Below are 19,522 nucleotides of genomic sequence, written 5' to 3'. Positions count from 1 at the left end.
GGTTGAAAAATGGGACAAGAAGAAACTGTTGTCTACTTTTGTGGCCACATAAGTAAATAAGCATGTACAAAATACGAGAGATGCTGCTTTAGCCGAGCGAAAGTCATGTACGAATAGTTGTTGAAGAATTTCGAAAAAATTTTGCCTACTTCTCAGCGCAGCGCAATCAACGACTTTATTGTACATATACTTACATATAGTACGTAACAATGCATGATGAGTATTTTGGAAGATATATATTAAGTCCAAGTTATGAAATTTTTCGAAAAAAATGAGGAAGAAAACTCGCTCTGCTGCTGTAAAAGGCAAAGTTAAAGAGAACTGGAAAGCTATTAATAGTACGCGTTTAATTTAATGATGATATTTTGAAAGCTTTCAATAAATTTAAACATTTATTTGTGGGCACTTATTGTTTAAGGCCGCTAATTGTGTATATTAACTTTAATTTCAATTTTCTATTTTTTTTTATAAATTTATTTCAAGTTCAGAGTGCATCGAATTTTTCATTTCAAATAATTTACGCAAGCAATTTGAATATTTAATTATTGTTTGCTATCGACCGCTGCGACCATTGATAATTTTCCAGCTCTAGTGAAAAGGTGTGCGATATCGGCCGCTCGGAAAGGAATGTAGGCGACACACCGCATGAAAAGTAACTTTGAGAATCACCTGCGATTTCCCGATGCCACACATACGCATACAAATGAAAAGGCACATTCAATAAATCAATACGAACAAAAGAAACTAAAACCAATCCTTAAAATTAAACACTACGTGGAACTAATGACGACGAAGACGACGACGAGGACGATGACGACCACAACTAAGACGATTGGCACTAGACTAGGATTTGGATGGGCATGTGGATGTGGATATGGATGGAGGTAGAGACGCACTCCTGACTTGCATAGTCAGACTATGCATTTGGGGCTAAGGCGTTGTAGATAGTATTGCTCAGGTCGCTAGTCGCCGATAAAATCTGCTTGCTGCCCACAAATGGGTAAAAATATGAAATTCGAATTATATACAAATAACTTGTACATACGGGTATATGAATAGTAAGTACATTATGCTCTCTATATTGATTGCATTATAATTTAACTGAGGCGATTCATTCGTTTTTCATTTTGTTTTTTTTTTTGTTATTTTTTTGTTTTTTGTTTAGCACAAAGCAACAAAAACAAGTTCTGCTTATTTACAAGCTGCTCATAACTTTTTGCTTAATTTATGCACACAACTAAAGCAATTTTCGAACGGATGTATGTGTGTATATATAGCGTGTGTGTATATATATATGTATATATAATTCAGTATGTGATTTTTTATTTTTTGTACTTTCGATAATTACACATTCGCACTTTGCATCAAGCTACAAAATGTTGTCAAATTGTTGTTATTTTAAATTGTTGTTGCTGGTGGTTGTTTCGCTTTTTAGAGCGATGTGTGTAATACGAGTGTGTGTGGATATGTGTGGTATGTAAGACGATGTTTGCTTAAATATATATTTACAGCGCTTTTTTATATATAGTATGTTTATACGAATTCTGTGGTGTTGTTTAGTTGTTTGCTACACAAATTACGCATACGGTATGTGGTACGAAAAAGAAGAAGCAGAAGTAGAAATGCAAATGCTCTCAGCTAATACTATGTGAAAAATTCTTTATACAGATGTCAGCATGTGAGTGTGAGTCTGAGATTGAGATTGAGAATGTAGTTGTATGTATGTGTGTGTGTGTGTGATTGGGTGTGGGTGTGTGTGTAAGTATGTAGCATGTGTGACTATATTAGCGTATGAGGGCCAACTACTTATGGCGAAGCGCTTGGCAAACGTTGAACAGATGCATCTAGCAGCATATGGTAACTATGTATATCTAGGAACAATTGCGATTTAACTATACTATATGTATAATGTACTATTGTTGTTGTTGGTATTGTTGCTAAACTGTATGCTGCCATTAAAGTTTGCAGTGGGGATGTGCTTGTGTTTGTAGTGTGACCAACGCAATTGAAAGGCAAAGCGCGCGCAAAAACAACAAAGCGTAGTAGCGAGTCTTTCTGTACGTACATATGTATGTATGTATGTGTGTGTGTGTGTGTCCGTCTGTCTATGTGTGTGTTTACTATTCAGCGTGTGTTTGTCTGTGTGCGTTGGTGTGCAGACATAACGCAAAAGAACGCAAATCACTTACCAATCGGAATCTGGATCCGAAGCTCCATCTCCGATACGCGATTTCCTAAACGAGTTGCGAAAATGTTCATATTTTTTGCAGAGTTATAAAATGTTGTTTTTGTTTTGTTTTTTTTTTTTTTTGGTTGTTTGTTGTGAAAATTGTTGTTGTGTTGTTTGAGAGCGATAGAGATTGAGATTGAGATTGAGAGAGAGAGAGAGAGAGAGAGCGAGAGTGACATACACAGAGAGATAGCTAGGGACTGAGCAATGCTCGTGTGTGCTTCAAGAGACAGAGCGCGAGAGAGCGAGAGGGAGAGAGAGAGAGTGTGTGTGATTGAGAGTGGGGCGCGCATTTTCATTGATGCTGATGCTGCTGCTGCTGCTGCGCGGCTGCTGCGCTGCTGCTTCTGCCGTTACTGCTGATGATGTTGATGTCTTATCATATTTCAATTTGTGTGGGCGAGCGGGCGTCTATGCGTGTACATGTATGTATGTATGTATGTACGTGGAAGGGGGGCCGACGCGGGCGAGCAAAAGTGTTGGCTGATTAAACAACGACAAGCAGCACATTTTTGTGCGCCTGCCAAAAGGCCATTTTCCAGCACACACACACACACACACACATTCATACGCAAACACGCACGCACAGACAATTCACATTATGCGACTGATATCGGGCGCCAGTAACAGGCCCGATGAGCGAGGGACCGGGCTTGGCTTCACTTGGCTTTTGGCCACATGCGGGCTATGCGTGCCATCAAGCGGAAAAAAGGCTTGCTGCACGATAAGATGGCGCACACCAGCGCCAACACACACTACCTTCTATTTCATTTCTGTGTATGTGTGTGTGTGTGTGAGTTGCCGTTGACCCCATTGTTATTGTGGTCAGCAAGCCCATTTCGTAAGCTTCGATTTATTATAAATTGAAAATGAGCTTGTTAGCTGGCGTTTCCATTTTCATTTTCGATTTGTAGGCCTTCGTGTTTTAAGGTTTTTATTTTGTTTTTCGGCATTTTTTTTTTTTGGCTGCCTGCTGAAAGGTCAAAGTGTTTAACTCGTTTCGTTGGCCCCATAATAGAATACTTTATGGCCAGCACTAATCACTGCATATATGTATGTATGTATGTATTTATATGTATGTATGTAAGTGTGAGTGTGGGTTATATGCTTATGTTGACGGGCAAATTATTTAATAGCTTTGTTGCGGACCCTCCTCAATTAACGGCTGCACATGTTGTCCACACATTTCACATCTTCCCAGCACTTGCCGCCTTCAATCGTTTCATACCGCAATTTGCTGTCAATTTGCATGACCAGGCGTATTTGTTTTTGTTTTGGTTTTTGCTTCTGCATTTGCCTTTACCGCTTCACTGGCCAAGTGAAATGTGTAATAAACAACAGGAATGTTTGTTGTAAGCGAAAGGTTTTTCCTGTTCACTTTCATTTATAATATGGTGTGTGTGTGTGTGTGTGTGTATGTATCGGTGTCGGTGTCAGTGTGGTGGGAAAACTGCATAGTCATGTGAATGACTCATTTAGCGCTAGTTTTTTAATTCGCACATCTTAGTACCACAGCAAATAATTCCATTATTTTGCGGCCAATGCTGTTAAATCTATCAACTAGTCATGCAACGGCTACAGCTTCTGCATCAAGACTTTTCAACGTTTTTCTTCTTTACAAGAAACGTACAAGTATAATATATTTGACGATCAATCAATATCCAAACCAATTCGTATTAAGCTATGAATGGTTATTTAAATCTCTGCACAGTCCTACACAAAAGAATTATATACATTTCGTGTAATTTAAAAACTTCCCACTATTTCCACAAGAAAATTGTGAAAAGTCGAACAAAATTTAATCAGACAAATTGATTAAGAACTGGGAAAGCCTAGATGGCTAATAATATTAATCTTTAGTATTTAAATTGTCAAAATAGCATTTCTGCCAGACGTACCATACTAAGTGGTCATAAATAATAATAATGCATAAATAGAATTGTTTTATTCCAATCTTAGAGACTCAAATAATTGAAATGTTATTATTTCACATTTATCGGCAGCCAGTGCCACACACACACACGCACACACTCACACTATTGCCTGCTGCATTGTCGTGTGCGGAAAGGCAATAATCATGTCAGCTTTATTGCCTATTTTTAGTCGACACTTGTGCGTCTGCATATTTCATTTCCCCTGTTGTCTTCTGCAAAATGCATGAACGAACTCTTGCCATTTGCCTGGCCTAGTTTAATGGATACATCTGTCTATGCGTCTGTGTGCATTCTTGCCACAATTCTCAAAGGTATGCAGAAGTGGAAGATCTCACACAGTGCAAAAAGGACACTGCAGGGTTACTAGCTCGACTTATGCAAGACTTGAAGGATTCACAATTTAATGTATTTGTTTCATAATTCACTCATTATACCCTGTACCCGTAGGGTAAAAAGGGTATATTAGGTTTGTGCAAAGTATGTAACATACAGAAGGAAGCATCTCCGACCCTATAAAGTATATATATTCTTGATCAGCATGACGAGAGAAATCGATCTAGACATGTCCGTCCGTCTGTCCGTCCGTCTGTCCGTCCGTCTGGATGAACGCGAGGATCTCAGAAACTATAAAAGCTAGAATAACCAAAGTTGGCATCCAGATTCTCCTAGGTCCGAGTAAGGACGAGTTTATTTTATTTTTTGGAATTTTCCCCCCCTTCCCCCGCTACAGAATTTCGTCAATAGCGTCCACATTTCAAATACTACATTAACCAAACTTTACACACATAATTTATATATAATTGTCTACTGTTATATTTTATTCGATTCGGTCAATTCTAAGAAAAGTTATTAGCAAAACAAATTCTCGCCAGTACAACCCCCCCAAACTGCAGCAACAAGTTCGCTCTTCTTCTTCCTCTTTTTGCTGCTGCTATAGGCGCATATAACTCAGTGACGGAAGTTTACCTGGGTACAGGGTATTACACTGTCGGGCTTGCTCGACTGTAGCGTTCTCTCTTGTTTTAATTCATGACCTAACACGTCAGTCTCAACAAATACAAACTGATGAGGGTTCTACACTATAATATAGTTTTCTTTTTTAAATAATATACATTTGCGTTCAAATCATTTGCACGACTGACCGCAACATAAATCCTTGCACTATAAACTTTGATATCTTATGTATAACCATAAACGTAAGTATAAACCAATTGAAATATGAATCAGTGAAGTAGTTGTATTTTCTTCATATATTTGTTGCAAGTTTTTGCTTACAGTTTCAAATTAGTTATGAAACACAAGCATTCACTAATAATGATATTCTGAATAAATGATTTCAAACAAATATGTAAAGTCGATTAAATTCAAATATTTTAAGTAGGGAGTGGTTTCTGAATCATAGCAAGTGTAGTGTTCGTATGAATTAATGCGCAGCTCTCGTTAGAGTGCACTCGTGCAGGCCTCTAATGTGCCATGCCATCGCTCACACATCAACCATTAAGGCAATATTAATGACTTGGTATACTTTTTAATGCTGTTTTGTTCCCTTTTTGTTGTTTTGTGCAAACTTTTGGCCTGCCTTTAACTTTTCACTTTAGCCCCCGAGGCAAGTGCAACAAATGCCAAACATGTCTGGCTGAGTGGATGTATTTCTGAGTGTGTGTATGAGTGTGTATGGGTGAGTGGGTGTGCAAGTGTGGCTGTGAGTGTATGCCAAGTCAAGCGGCACTAAATCAAAATACAATTGCTATGCGACATAAGACCTAAGAGTGAAATTTGATTGCGAATCAAAGCAACTTGTAAGTGAATTACCTAACAGGCACGCACACCGCCGCAACAATTGATCCCTGCATGTGCAATGGCATGCGCAAATGCACGTCTGTGTGTGTGTGTGTGTGTTTCTATCTGTGTGTGTGTGTGTGTGAACACTTTTGACAGTTCAAAAGTTGCCACTGCATGAATGGCAGCGAGTGCTGCATAAATTTCTAGGTCGTCGCCAGTGCCAGTTTGCCAGTTAGGGCACTTCAGAAAGCCCCCGGCTCGATGAGTCGTCACACTATACATATGTACTTGTACATATATGCATGACAATAGATATGTATAGGAGTGTGTGCCCCCATCTCAATGGTGTGCGCGCATAGTTTCTACATAAATTTGCAATTTTCTAAATTCAAATTCTTTGTAAGTTGTCAGTCAGTCAGTCGGAGCCAATTTCCCATCTAGCCAGCAAATGGGTCTGCTAGCGCGTGGAATATATGTAGCATATGCCTAGGCGCATAGACGCATAGACTCATGGGTGCTTGTGTGTCGAAAGTTTGTGCAACGCCTACAATGCAGTGGCAAATTGTTGCCGCTGTGCCACTTAACCCATTTGAGGTCGCTGTCCACACTGCACACAACGGACAAGAATCAACGTGCTGACCCATATTCCGATTCGATGGAAATCAATTAAATCACTTTATCGAAAAGTATAGATAATAGAAAGATATAGACTTAGGTATTGCTGGAAGATATTGACATGCGAGTAAATCTGTTCCGTTGTGATGCAGCGCGACCGTAAATGGGTTAAGCATATCGATTGCACACACACACACACACACACACACACACACACACACACACACACACACACACACACACACACATCTCTCTGCGCACTCTTAAACTTTTGGTGTTTGCCGAGATTTTCCACTTGCGCCAAAGTTGTTCAGGCCGGTGCCGTTGCTGTTGTTACTGCTCTTATTCTTGGCTTACTGCTCGACCTTTAAGCCGTCATCATCCATGTACGTACGTGTGCATATATCTTTTTATATATATCTGTGTGTGTATGTGTGAGTGCAACTTTTAACTTTTGCTACCCAAGAAACTTGTCGAAATTCGCTGGCGAAGTAGATGAAAAGTGCAAAGTATTTCTGCCATGACACCTAAGCATTTGTATATGGGGCTTGGTCTTGGACTGAGACTGGGACTGGGACTTTGTTTATGTGAGTGAGTGAGGAATTTCATAACCAAGTGTAAGTGGAGAGAGCTTAGAGCGAGCAAGAGACAGAGCGTGAGCGTGAGCATGAGCGAGAGCGAGAGAGAGACAGAGTTAGTTGGTAGTTACTTTCATTTTCTTAATTTACTTTTGGAGTCGTATTAGTAAAGGTCTGGCATTCCATTCACTTACACACACCGATTATATAGTATGATATTATTATGAGTACACACAAGGTTCATGTTCATGTCTATATGTTTGTAAATATATATTTATTTTTATATTTTTGTATAGCTAGCGAGCGAGCGAGCGAACGAACGAACGAGCGAGCGAGGGAGAGAGAGAGAGAGAGAGATGATGAGAGAGATAGTGAGAGATAGCGGTTATACGAGTATATAAATATATGTATATATACTTATATATTTATACTACTGTTGATTCAGTGGTTTATAGTTAGTAATTGATGTGGTTAGTTAGTTAGTTAGTTAGCTAGTTAGTTGATCGTTAGTTGGGAAAAGTTGCATTTGCAGTTCTTTGGAAGAGGAGGCTTTGGAGGAGATTCTGGAATCTGGAGATGTGTCGCACACATACACACACACAATGCAGAAGAAGATGCAAACTTTTAGTAATGAACTGTAAAAGCACCGTTCCTCTTAATGCGACGCAGCGAGCAGTAATATGCCATAACGGCTCGCAAACTTTTCCATTTCTGTGTCCCATGGCCGTTTCCATTGTTTCCATTGTTGTTCCTATTATTGTTGGCCTCGTTGTTGTCGTTGTTGTTGCCATTGCCATTGCCGTTGCTATTGCTATTGCTATTGCTCTGGCTGCTGCTGCTCTGATGCCATTTGCCAAATGTGAGCTTGCTGGCCGTGGCGGCGCCAGTGCTGCCAGCATCGATGCCCAGCAACTCCTCAGGATGCTCGCTGATGAAGGAGGAGAGCGTCCTCATCTGCATGCAGCTCGAGGAGTTCATCAGTCGGCCCGCGTAGGGAGCTGTCGTCGTCGTCGTTGCCGTCGAGCTGCAGTCGGAGGACGGACTATTCACGTGCAGTCGCACGTGCCGTTGCTGCTGCTGTTGCCGTGGCCGCCCCATCCCCTCCAAAGGACTAGAGAGCGCATTGGCCTGTGCACCGTGCGTCATTATAAGTCTATCCCTCTCTGTGTACAATCTTAAACTACTTGCTCTGCAGCTGCAATTCACTTGCGCACACGTTACTGATGAGTTGGCCGATCTAACAATTCGATTCGATTCGATACGATTCGTCGTCGTGATTTGTGATGTTGCGAGGGGCATATGGCAGATGGCAGCAGGGGGGTGCGGGCATGACGGTATAAATAATACTTATTGATTGTATCAAGATTTTTCGATTGTGTTAACAATTAGGTGTGTAGTCATGGCGCCATACTTGTATTTTGAGAATGCTGCCATTCTCCTCATACCCATCAAGAGAGTTGAATGACTCGAATGTACTAAGTATGTAAGTTTGTGATGGCCAGGATGTGGAAGGCAGATTCGTAGACCTCCAAACGAATGGGTGTATCGATTTCAAAATGTTAGTCTTTTCGTTTGTTTCAATCGCTTGCAGAGACTCTTCAACCAAATCTAATCAACTTTGCTAACAAGTACGAGTATGCTGGAAGTCCAGAATTCTGTCCAGCGAGTATCACTAGTATCGTTATCTATAAATTACTGTTCTCTCTTCTTTTTTCGAGTGCTGTTATGTTTCTTCCTCACCAATAACTGCCCATATCAAGATTACTTATCTAACTAAAAACGATGCTTCGATACTTCGTAAGGGGTCTTCCAGCTTTCGAGTTTTTATATGCCAGCAGAGGTTATGCGTCTGTTTTATTTATCAGAAAAGTATTAAATAATGAAAAGCATCGTGGTATCAAGTATTGAGTAGAAACATGCTTTTTGTTGAGCTCAGTTTGAATTCAGCAGATAAGCTACGAGAGCTGTCGAGTTTTCGATACTTGATGTACTTACAGAGTCATTGAGTAGATATTCATAGGTTTTCTGAGTATTAATCGAAGTTTGGAAAAGTTTTAAATGTAGCGCATCAAGTCCTCGATTGTATTGCGGAATTAAACTGAAAAGAGCTGCTATGTTAAGCGATAAGCAATACTTTTTATACAAAGCATTTCAACAGACTACAAAATGATGAATATATATTAGTTTTTTTCAGTTACGAGTCTTCTCTGCCCAACGTTAGAAACAATCAGAGGCATCGAAAGTAAAGAGGCATCGTTTATTGATATTCACCTTATTTCTCAAAACGAAGTCCGTTTGATAATCCTTTGTTTTCCTGCTCTGCTTTATAAGTTTAATGCAAACAATTTGCTACACCTAATTCTCTTTATGGATGTACTATAAATACCCATTTTATTAGATCAAAAGTATTGCCATTGCTTGCTTACTCCAAGAGGAGGTGGCATATACACTTTATACTTGTATGTACATATCTAACGCGATTCGTATTGACAGTTAGTTATTAGTTCCTCCACACGCAATTGTGGTTATGATTTCGCCCACACCTAGCACTGCTGAGAGCTGAGAGCTGAAAGAAAAGTAAGAAACTAAGCCATAATTGTTCCTAACACGCTTAATAGAATCCTTGGAGAGCGTGCGGATCAAATCAATGCAGCATAACTTGCTAAATTGCATTACATTAGCGAAAAGGATTTCTGCAGACAGATACACAGACAGATAGACAGACAGACGGACAGACAAAGTACATTTTTGTGGGCGTATTAGTGGAAATGGAGCTGCCAGAGCGTGCTCAAGTATGTGCATGTCTGGGTTCGCTTGAGCGACAGCTGGCAGCAGCAAACAACTGTCAAATAGGTCTCCCGGGAGGAGTAAAAGAGCAAAAGCCAGCCAGCGAGCCAAACAAACAAAGACAAACACATGAAGTTAATTAATGAAACAAAACAAAGCACACATACACGATGCGACAATATAATTGTCATGGCTAATTTCCTGCGCGCATATGTGTTATTTGTGTGTGGATGAGTCCCAGTATATATATATATATATATATATGACTAAATGGGTGAGTGTCAACTGTACCTAATTGTAAGCTTTTACTTTTTTTTTTTGTTTTTGCTTAATAATCGTTTCGCACGCCCAGTGGTTCGCATAATTATGGCAATATTTTATTTCGCTAACAATTATTATCTATCAATGCATAAGCAATACGAGTTCGATATAAATGCGGATACGAAATAAAAAGTCAAAACTAACAAACACATACCATAGTTAGGCCAAAAGCCGAGGCGAACTACAAATGAGAGCTACCTATGTATGTACGAGTATGTGTGTGTATGAATCGAACGGGGAGGAGCCGATGAAGGCCGATGAAGGCGTCAATGAATGCATCAATGAATGCACTTACATTTTAATTGATGGGCACTAATTGTTGTTGATTTAATTTACTGTTTTATTGCACAGCACAGTTGTGCGCTTAAATGCGTATGTGTGGGTGTGTGTGTATGCTATTTGGTGTTTGGTGGACGGGTGGCTGGTTATGTGTTTAATCAAATAAAAGCTGTGGCTGCCCAAAACAGTATGCTACATATTTATTGTTGGCCATCAATTATGCGCTTTGGCGCGCACTTCTGTATCTGTATCTGTAGCATGTGTGCTGATATACGAGTATACGAGTATATGTGTGGTGGATATATGCGCTGCATGATAAACGCAAGCATGTGTGTATATATTTGTGAACTTAACTTTACATTGTGTAAACGCTTTTCAATTATATTTTATTTACTTTCAACATATTGTTTTATGTATTAAGCTTTTAACTCGATTTTATTTTTGAGTTTTATGTGCACACGGCCTTCTGTTTGTTTGTGTGTATGTTTGTATGTATGTGCTTATGTGTTTGGTTTTTATTTTCACGTTTTTTCTTTTTTTATTGTTTTATTTAGAGGCTCTCGCAAATTTTACAAACAAAATTTGTTTACGCTTGGTGGGTATTTTGTTTTTGTTTTTGTTATGGTGTTTGATGGTTTTTTTCCTTGTTTTTTGGTTTTGTTTCAATATGGCACAAACTGTACAACTTTTAGGTATACAAAATATGCACACATATGTATATATATATATGTATTTTATTTATGCTGGGTATATAAGTGGCACATGTGAGTATATAAATGTAAGGCATGGGTGTGTGTGTGTGTCTCGCATGTCCCTGCAAACATTTCCCAAATTCAATTTCTTGGGGATTATCGAGCGAAAATTGTAGCTTACGCGACATAAGTAAATCATATACAAGTATGTGCTTCAAATTAAAAGAAACCCTTCGTGTACGGCATAACAACAGTTGGACACCATTTTAATGCTATAATAGAAAATTGAGAAGAGTATCTTCAATTACAAATACAGCTTGATACTTGGTGCTTCAAAAAACCTCAAACGTGTTCAAAATTCTCGATATTTTTGCCAGACATCTCAAATTATACTGAATGTTTTGCAATATATTGCATAGTTAGTGCATTGAAATGTTGGTGGTATTTCTTTCTTCACTGGGAGTTTCTGATAAGTAAGCACCTATTTATTCATTTCATCATTTATGTCTTAAAGTATTAGCTTTTGAAAATAGCTTAAAGTTTAATAAAAATGCCTCCACCTGAGAAATTAGTTTTCTACAGCACTACATTGTAAAATCTGAAAATTTCTCCTCACTTAACGCTTCGAAATGTTTGCAGGGATGTTCCATGTGTGTGTGTGTTTGTGTATTTTGAATATTTTTGTTAATTTGCGTTTGTAACTCATGCGATTCGAAACTTACCGCTGACTGGGACTCTTGCTATCCGACGAATGCGCCCCACTGTTATTATCATCATCGCCGCCTCCGCCCTTGTGATGCTGATGCTGATGATGTCGCTTGTGATGCGCATCCGTCGCGCCACCGCCGCCACCGGAGCTGCTCGTCCCCGTCGGACTGATGACATCAGTGTCACTGTTGCACTCAAGCCTGGCTATATCCTTCGCAAATTTGCCGCCGTGCTGCTCATGCGTTTCCATCTGCAAGCACAGCCGATAAAAATTTATTTTAGTGCGTGCGCCTGCAGGTATGCAACAGAAAATACATCAAGCAGTCACAGACAGAGAGAAAGAGAGAGAAAGAGAGAGAGAGAGAGAGAGAGAGAGAGAGAGCGAGCGAGAGATATTGAAATGCATATCAAATGCATCGTATCGAATAAATTGCTCATTATGCAAATGTCTCGGATTGGCACAGTATGTCCATGAAATGGCTGCTCTGAAGGGGGTGGAGGGGGGAGGCCACTGGAGGAGAGGAGGCAGGATAGGGAGACAGGGAGATTGCGGCCTGACGGCGCCAACGTGCACGCCATGCCAATGAACCCAATGCGCATTTCGATTTCCATGTGCAAGTCAAAGATAATCATTAAACATGAGGCATGAGGCATGCCTCCCAGGGAAAATCTTGTGTGAAAATCGCATGACGTATAATTAAATTTTATTGCGTTTGATTCAATCGCAATACTCGTAGACAGCGTGAGCTCTCCGTGAAATTGTTCAACAAAATGTACAGAATTTGAATGGAATGTTGTGAATTTGTTGAATTGATTTCGTTCGTTGCCTTCAATCATTTCAGTATTAATGTGATTAACAATTAAGGGGACGACAAAAGCAATGCAAATGGTTGTCTGCAGAGCAAGTATTTGAGCAGCAGAACAATTGCAGAGAACTTTAAGCAATCAGCTTATAGACCACACAGGATATTCAACTGATGAAGGACGTTAAAGGAAATACGAGTATTCCCAAACATTTATGAGCTGTATTACCATTACCATTTATTGGAGAGTTGGGGATATTAGGGCCACCAAGTTGTTAAATTACACAAAACTGTCATGCACTTCACATTTCCACAATCTTTTTTTCTTTTTTTAAATATACTGTTATAAGTATTTGTAGCTTAAAGTAAACTTAAACGTAAATACAAATACAACTTAAGCTGGGTATTCAGCCTTAATTACAATTTAACATTTATAATTTATATAAATCTGTTGGGAGGGTCAATAAGGTGTGTCCTTCTCACTATTCTTCTCAATATTCTTCTTCCTTTTCTTCGCCGTTTCAGCAGGCGCCTTGCTAATGCATTTGTGTGGGTTCGCAGGCGCTCCATGTAATGAGCAGCCTGCTTATGTAGCACGTCACCAACTTTCTGCACCCCTAGATCTACAATCAGAAGCAGAAAGAGCACTATTTTGTGCTTTTATCGATCGAATCAGCAGAACTGCACTCAATTGTAATTATCAATCAAATCAGTTGTTGGTCGACCTTAAGGTTTCGATAAGCTGCTTAAGTCTTACGGCACCGATGTCACGCATTCCACATGCAAGTACATTCGAATAATTAAGTGTGACAACTGGCCTTGCAATCAAATTAAAATTAAATGTAATCTGCGGTCGGTTTTGCACACAACTTAATCAATAAGTGGAATACTGTTTTTTCGAAAGGTCAAAATGTCGATTGAACTAAATCATACCACAATTTTAATCACATTCTCGACCAGCAGCAGCCAACAGCAAGCGAGAACAAATTTTTATTTTCGATGCAAATACAAATGCCAGCATTTTTATGCAAATGCTAGCTCATCCGCCTGTCGGTCTATCCGCAAAGTGCTTGCATCGGTTTATGCAACTGTTTCCCATTGCCTTACACAGCTCAGTGTGACGAAGGTTTTCATTTAGAATCTCGTTTAATATTCCATTTGCAATTCTTTTCTGCACCTCTAGTTGTTCCAGAGCGGCAGTCCCCCAGCTGTTCAAGTCTTTAGGCCGTGGGCTGGGCTACCCACAGGGAATGGGAGGGGGCGGAGGTTGATTTAGGCAGTCCTGCTCAATGAAGCTAACGGGCAGACTGTGTTGTTTTCGTGTATTAGCTGTGGCTTAGTCAACAGCTTGGTCGTCTGCGATTTCTTAACCGCAAAAGTTTGGCAACTTTGGCACACAACTGCGGCCAAAACGGCAGTTAAGGAGTCAAAAGCCCGAATAGGCCAGTCAGGCCAAAAGAGGTGGCCAGTGGGCTGTGGGCTGCGCTGCGATGACACTTCGGGGACGCATTGCTAGCCAGGATGTGAGTAGAGCCTGCAACCACAAAACGCCATATTTTTGACCATAATATTTGTTCATTTTGCTCAACAATTAGCTGCAAAGTCAAGTGGCCGGCATCCTGGAAAGCTGCGCTAGGAGTAGGGGAAAGAATTTTGCTTTTGTTGTTTTTCTAGGCAATTAAATGTGCGAAAAGTTTTGTCAATGCTTGCTGCTTCACATGATTCGAATTTATTGTGGTTGCCTGCCAGGAGCCAGAGCAATAATAACAGCTAGAACAACAATAATAACAACAAACGAAAAGCTGCCCCCATGGAATAGCATAAATTTTTATGTCAAAAGTTTTAGTGGCTTGGCAAAAAGTCCACTTTGTTAGACAATGAATTTATTTAATTAAGGCACAAAACAACTGAAAAATGCCTTTTATAGTCCGATATCTGCTGTTCATAACATCAGCGCGCCAATCAATATAGATTTTAATGAAACGAAAGCCACAACAAATATTGCATCTGCATGCAGAGCCCTCTATGTGGTGTCTACTACATCATAATCGAGTCTTGCATTCGAAATACGATTTATCCTTTCTTTAGAAATTGTACAGCAGACTTATTTGATGCCCGAACTGGGAGGCCTGCATCGCATTCAAAGTCCTGGCAATTGGTATGCACAGCAATGTTTGTATTTGGTATTTACAAAGCTCTTGAGTGGGGAGAAACCTGCACTGCATTGACTAGAAAATGGCAATATACACAAAAATATAAATAAACAAATGCCTTCTTGCCATCCATTTGGATATGATTTGCATCCCAGCATGGGACGAACAATGAAGTTGACTTTGTTTCGATGTCAGCTTAAGCAACAAGCTCTTGATAGGAAAAGGAAGGCATTTTTGGCAGCTTTAAGGTTCATTTCCACACATACTTATGCTGAAGCTTCCGTCTTAGAGAGTCAATTAGCAAGTAAGATAAGGGGAGTGAAAAGAAAAGTAGACCCATTTCCCAGCTCTACACAGTTTCAAGCTCTACTTATTAGGTGACAAGCAATTTGTACATTTTGTAGAGCATGCGAACTATATCAACATTATTGGCTTTGGGAGAATCAATTGATAAGCCTAATCCCAACACCCTCTATTCCATTTCCACATGCTCTTCGATGTCTTCACATTATTGCAACGATTCATGTTGGCTTAGTCCCTTCTATTTACCTTAAAGCGCTTTATTGGTTGACGTGAGCTCCGACTACTTTTGTCAGAGACAGAACCTGACAGTAAATGGCATATTAAATTAAGCTTTGCCAGATTGCCTGCCAAACTAGGCAGTCAGTCAATAATAAACCCCTCCAATTGTTCAATACTTAGTTGACTTGTCGCAAGCTTTGCGGTAGATTCACGGAATAGTCTGCCGAACAAAGAAAGTCACGTTGTACTCCTATTATTACCTCGATGGGGTGGGTTCCCTTAAGCTATCGAGCAAGCAGGGAATGTCTCTCTATGCGCATGTAGGATCCAAGTACTAAGCTAGTATTATATTATACAAGTATGGGAAGGCAGAGCCACAAAATTGATGCCAAAGGTCTTGCAGCAACCATTTATATGGAGTACAACGTAGCAGGAGGCTGTTGTCTTGACAATGTTTTATTTTGTTAGTGTCCGACTAAAAGGTATCTTGTTTGGGTCGCTTTTAAGCACTTGAAAGAGCAACGATTACTTTTCGGGATAATCCTATTTATCACCATGGACGGCAGTCTAAGAAACTGAGAAATCATGGGCCCACTACTCTCATATTCATTTTAAACATTTTATTCGCCGCGCCTGTGCGGAATCGTCGATATGTCAATCGAAAGGTATTGAAAGACATTTTCAAAATTTGCATATTAAATAAGTTGCTTATAATAACGTTATTTCTCGATTCTGCAAAGACTACTGCAATGTCATGGCCATACCAATCGCTGAAAAGTTGTTAGTAATTATTGGAATTTTAAAAAATAGTTTGTGATTGTGTTTGGTTTGATTTTGCTTGCAAAACTTCTGTATATCGAGAGAAGGTATAAAATAATGAAATGTTTGTGCTGAGACTTTCACTGTTAAGGGACGATATGGCCACGATAATCGACAACGCTCCACACACAGACTCCATGGAAGTAGAAAGAAAGGAGAGATCTCCAGAAGAACTTTTTAATAAGTGTATCTTCAGAAGCACTGAATAAATACTGCATTGATTTGTTTTCCAGAAAGGAAAGATGTCGAGAAAAACTTTTTAATCAGTGTACAAGTATCTTCCTTCTTCTGAATACTGCATTGATTCGTTTTCCAGAATATAATTAAGTCGAGCGTCCTGTTGTTTAAATCACCCATCTTTTGTAGCCTTTGTGTTCTTGGAATGCTCTCATGTTAGCCTTGAAGTAAGGCAGAACTGGTAACTATTGTGCTTTGGCTAAGAAACCACTAGGTCCTGGCGACAAACATTTTTGTTGGCTCTTCAAAGAAACGACTTCAAGTCGGTCCAACGGTCCATTTCATGGGCATACCTTATAATGATCTCCGCATTTTCGCCATCATAGACAAGTACTACTGTAACTTGTTCCTTTTTCTCCCTCCGTTATGTTTATTTTTTTTTTTTTTATATAGAAGCGGTCAGCAGTTGGTTATTTATTTGTTGGTCGCTCATCAAACAGCTTGATGGCATGTCCGAATTTTTAGCTTCGTCCTGCATTTTATATTAAAATTGTAAAATATTTTATGTGCCTATATCCCCAAACGCTTTCTCTACAACTGTACATTTATTATTTATGGTGGAGCGGGTGCCGTAAGCTGGCGAGCTCAGAAGCTGCTCAGTAATTGAATAATTCAGCAAATGGATGCATTTAATATTAGATATTTGCCCGATCAGCAAAATTTGTTGCATTTCCGCAATGTGTGCATTTTAAAAACAACAAAATTGTGTTGCAAAAAAAAAAAGTGGGGAATAAATGTTGGTTACAACATTTTGACTCAGTACTAAGAATATTTTCATGGCAAACAATTTCTGCATGACTGCCTATGCCCACCCACATGTCTATGTAAATGAGTGACTATGTGTGTGTGTGCGTGCGTGTGTGCATGTGTGTGTTGGTGCGTGCCACAATTTTATGGCCAGCTGGGGGCCATTTAACGTGATTTTTAATAGAGCCACACAAAAAAATGATGGCAGCAACATAAATTTGTTGAATAATTTCACACAAACGCACACATAAAAAAAGCTGCACGTACCTTAATGCTGAGTAACTGGGGGAAAAGGGACGAAGGGGCCGGGGGTTTTGTCTGTGAAAAATTATGGACTACAAAATTCTGTCTGTGTACATTTTTTTAGGGCTTCCTGTGGACAAATTTTTATATTTTTGTTTGCAACGACACGACAGCAAACTTCCAAAAACAAAAACAAAAAAAAAACCGATTCAGGCAGTCAAACATAGTACAAGCACTTAACCCCCATCCAACCCACTGGGTGCAATTGCACTCAATTCGATTTAAAAGAACAATTGCTATTCAATTGCCAAGATCAAGACTGCAATGTTTACTTACACTCCGATTAATTGTTGCTAAATTATATTATTTATAAAATGAAGAGATGATTTTTTTAAATTATACTGTTATATTTACAGCTTAAATTAAACTTATAGAATGAAAAAGTACGACTCAAAAACCTCCAGTATGATATTGAACATGATTTTGCAATTCACAATTATTGTCATATACATAGGTTTCATTAAAAGTTCAGTAAAAGTGGGATAAGTAGATTGTTGTTCCTTTGGTTTTTAAAACCGACAAACGATATAAATGGGTTTTAAGATCTGACATCGTAACAAAGATGAAGATGGCGAGAATTTGTTTTTCGAAACGCGTTCGACTTATTTATTTCGACTATTATACGCATAAAGATTGCAAAGAGAACTATTAACTATGTATACACAATAACTTCAAACTCAAGTTCCCAAGTCCCTTAGCATCTTCGATGAGTAACGAAAAAGTAAGGACAACTATTAAGGCAAGCTACAATTAGTGAATTCTATCTGGACACCAATTGGTCGGGATGTACTGCTAATAAAAATTTCAAAGGCCACTTTTTGTTAAATAGTGGATTGGCTTGTTCGCTATACACGTTTAAAAGAATTGGTCATCCAGAGCTACTTGTATTTGTTTTGCTTACCTTTCCAATACTCATTAAGGAATTATTTGACTGAATAAATGAATAATTATAGCGATTAAAACACCTAGAAAATATGGCTGAAAAACTTAATAGAAGTACTGATTTAAGCAACATCTTAAAGCCAGCTCCTACAATTTTATTTGGCCGACTATTAGAGATTTAAAATTGGGGAAAACAAGAGTATCCCTTTCATCAGTTATTGAAGATGGGAATTTGTTCGGAGTGCCTAAGGGTTAAAACGAGAAGACACTTCATCAGCACACTCACCGTGTATAGGCCCGCTGCAGTGGCCGACGACGAGGTGCCCGCCGTGGCTGCTGCTGCTGCCGATGATGATGATGATGCAGCAGCCGCTCCAGTGCTGCCGTAATTGAGCTGCGAGTGATAGCCGCTGGAGAGTATCTTTTTGTGTGCGGATGCATGCGCCCGATACGCGCTCACGCTCAGTTTCATGGTGACATCGACGCCGCCTCCTCTCTGTGCTCCTGGTCCGTGTCCGTGTCCCCGTTCCCTTCGCTGTCTCTATCTCTGCCCCAGCCTCTGTCTCTGCCTTTGCCTTTGCCTTTGCCTTTGCTTGCCTGCACTCCCAACCACACGCACACGCCTGGTTGTGGGCGCAGCGAGGTGGTGGGGAAGTAGGATGTGGAGTCGAAGTGGGAGTGGGAGCGGGAGCGGCGCTTCTATCTCAACGTTAGTGTGTGTGTGTGTGTGTGGGTGTGTGGGAGAGAGAGTGTGTGGGTGGGCTGCTGCAAAGGTGTCGGCCTGCCTGCCGTTTAAACTTGAGTTGTGGGTCTCTGAATTGGGTTTAATTGAGTGCCCAGGGGCGGCGCTGACGCTGACGCTGACGCCGACGCCGACGCTGCTGTTGCTGTTGCTGCCAACGCAACGCCAACAATAACAAGCTGTGAAAGAGCGATGATGATGACTACTGACTACAACAACAACAACGAGACCATGAAGTACAAGCAGTCGCCGTCGCAGCCGCAGCAGCACCAGCAGCAGAATATGATGAAGAAGACGAAGCAAAAGTCGTCCTGTGGCAGGACGAGCGTGAGGCTGACACAAAAAACAATGCGCACTTTTTATTGCCGCTTTGTTGCCACTGCTGGTG

The 19,522-nt window shown here is 40.0% G+C and overlaps 1 protein-coding gene across 1 annotated transcript in view; it reads right to left on the bottom strand.

The window, feature by feature from the left end:
• LOC115629912 (pneumococcal serine-rich repeat protein) overlaps positions 1-18,933 on the bottom strand; it is a 34,672-nt gene extending 15,739 nt beyond the window's left edge. Inside the window, exons 1-3 of the mRNA XM_030526518.1 lie at positions 18,679-18,933; positions 11,941-12,176; positions 2,190-2,234 (exon numbers count right to left, since the gene is read on the bottom strand). Of these exons, the coding sequence (XP_030382378.1) occupies positions 2,190-2,234; positions 11,941-12,176; positions 18,679-18,864 (467 nt within the window). The 5' untranslated portion in view covers positions 18,865-18,933. The remainder of the gene's footprint in view (positions 1-2,189; positions 2,235-11,940; positions 12,177-18,678) is intronic.
• Between the last annotated feature and the right edge of the window lie 589 nt (positions 18,934-19,522).

The sequence above is a fragment of the Scaptodrosophila lebanonensis genome, unplaced genomic scaffold (assembly GCF_003285725.1).
Source record: "Scaptodrosophila lebanonensis strain 11010-0011.00,11010-0021.00 unplaced genomic scaffold, SlebRS2 tig00000171-arrow-arrow-pilon, whole genome shotgun sequence".
Classification (NCBI taxonomy): Eukaryota; Metazoa; Arthropoda; class Insecta; order Diptera; family Drosophilidae; genus Scaptodrosophila; species Scaptodrosophila lebanonensis.
The sequence above is the reverse complement of the archived record's forward strand: the minus strand, read 5'-3'. Positions and strand labels throughout refer to the sequence as shown.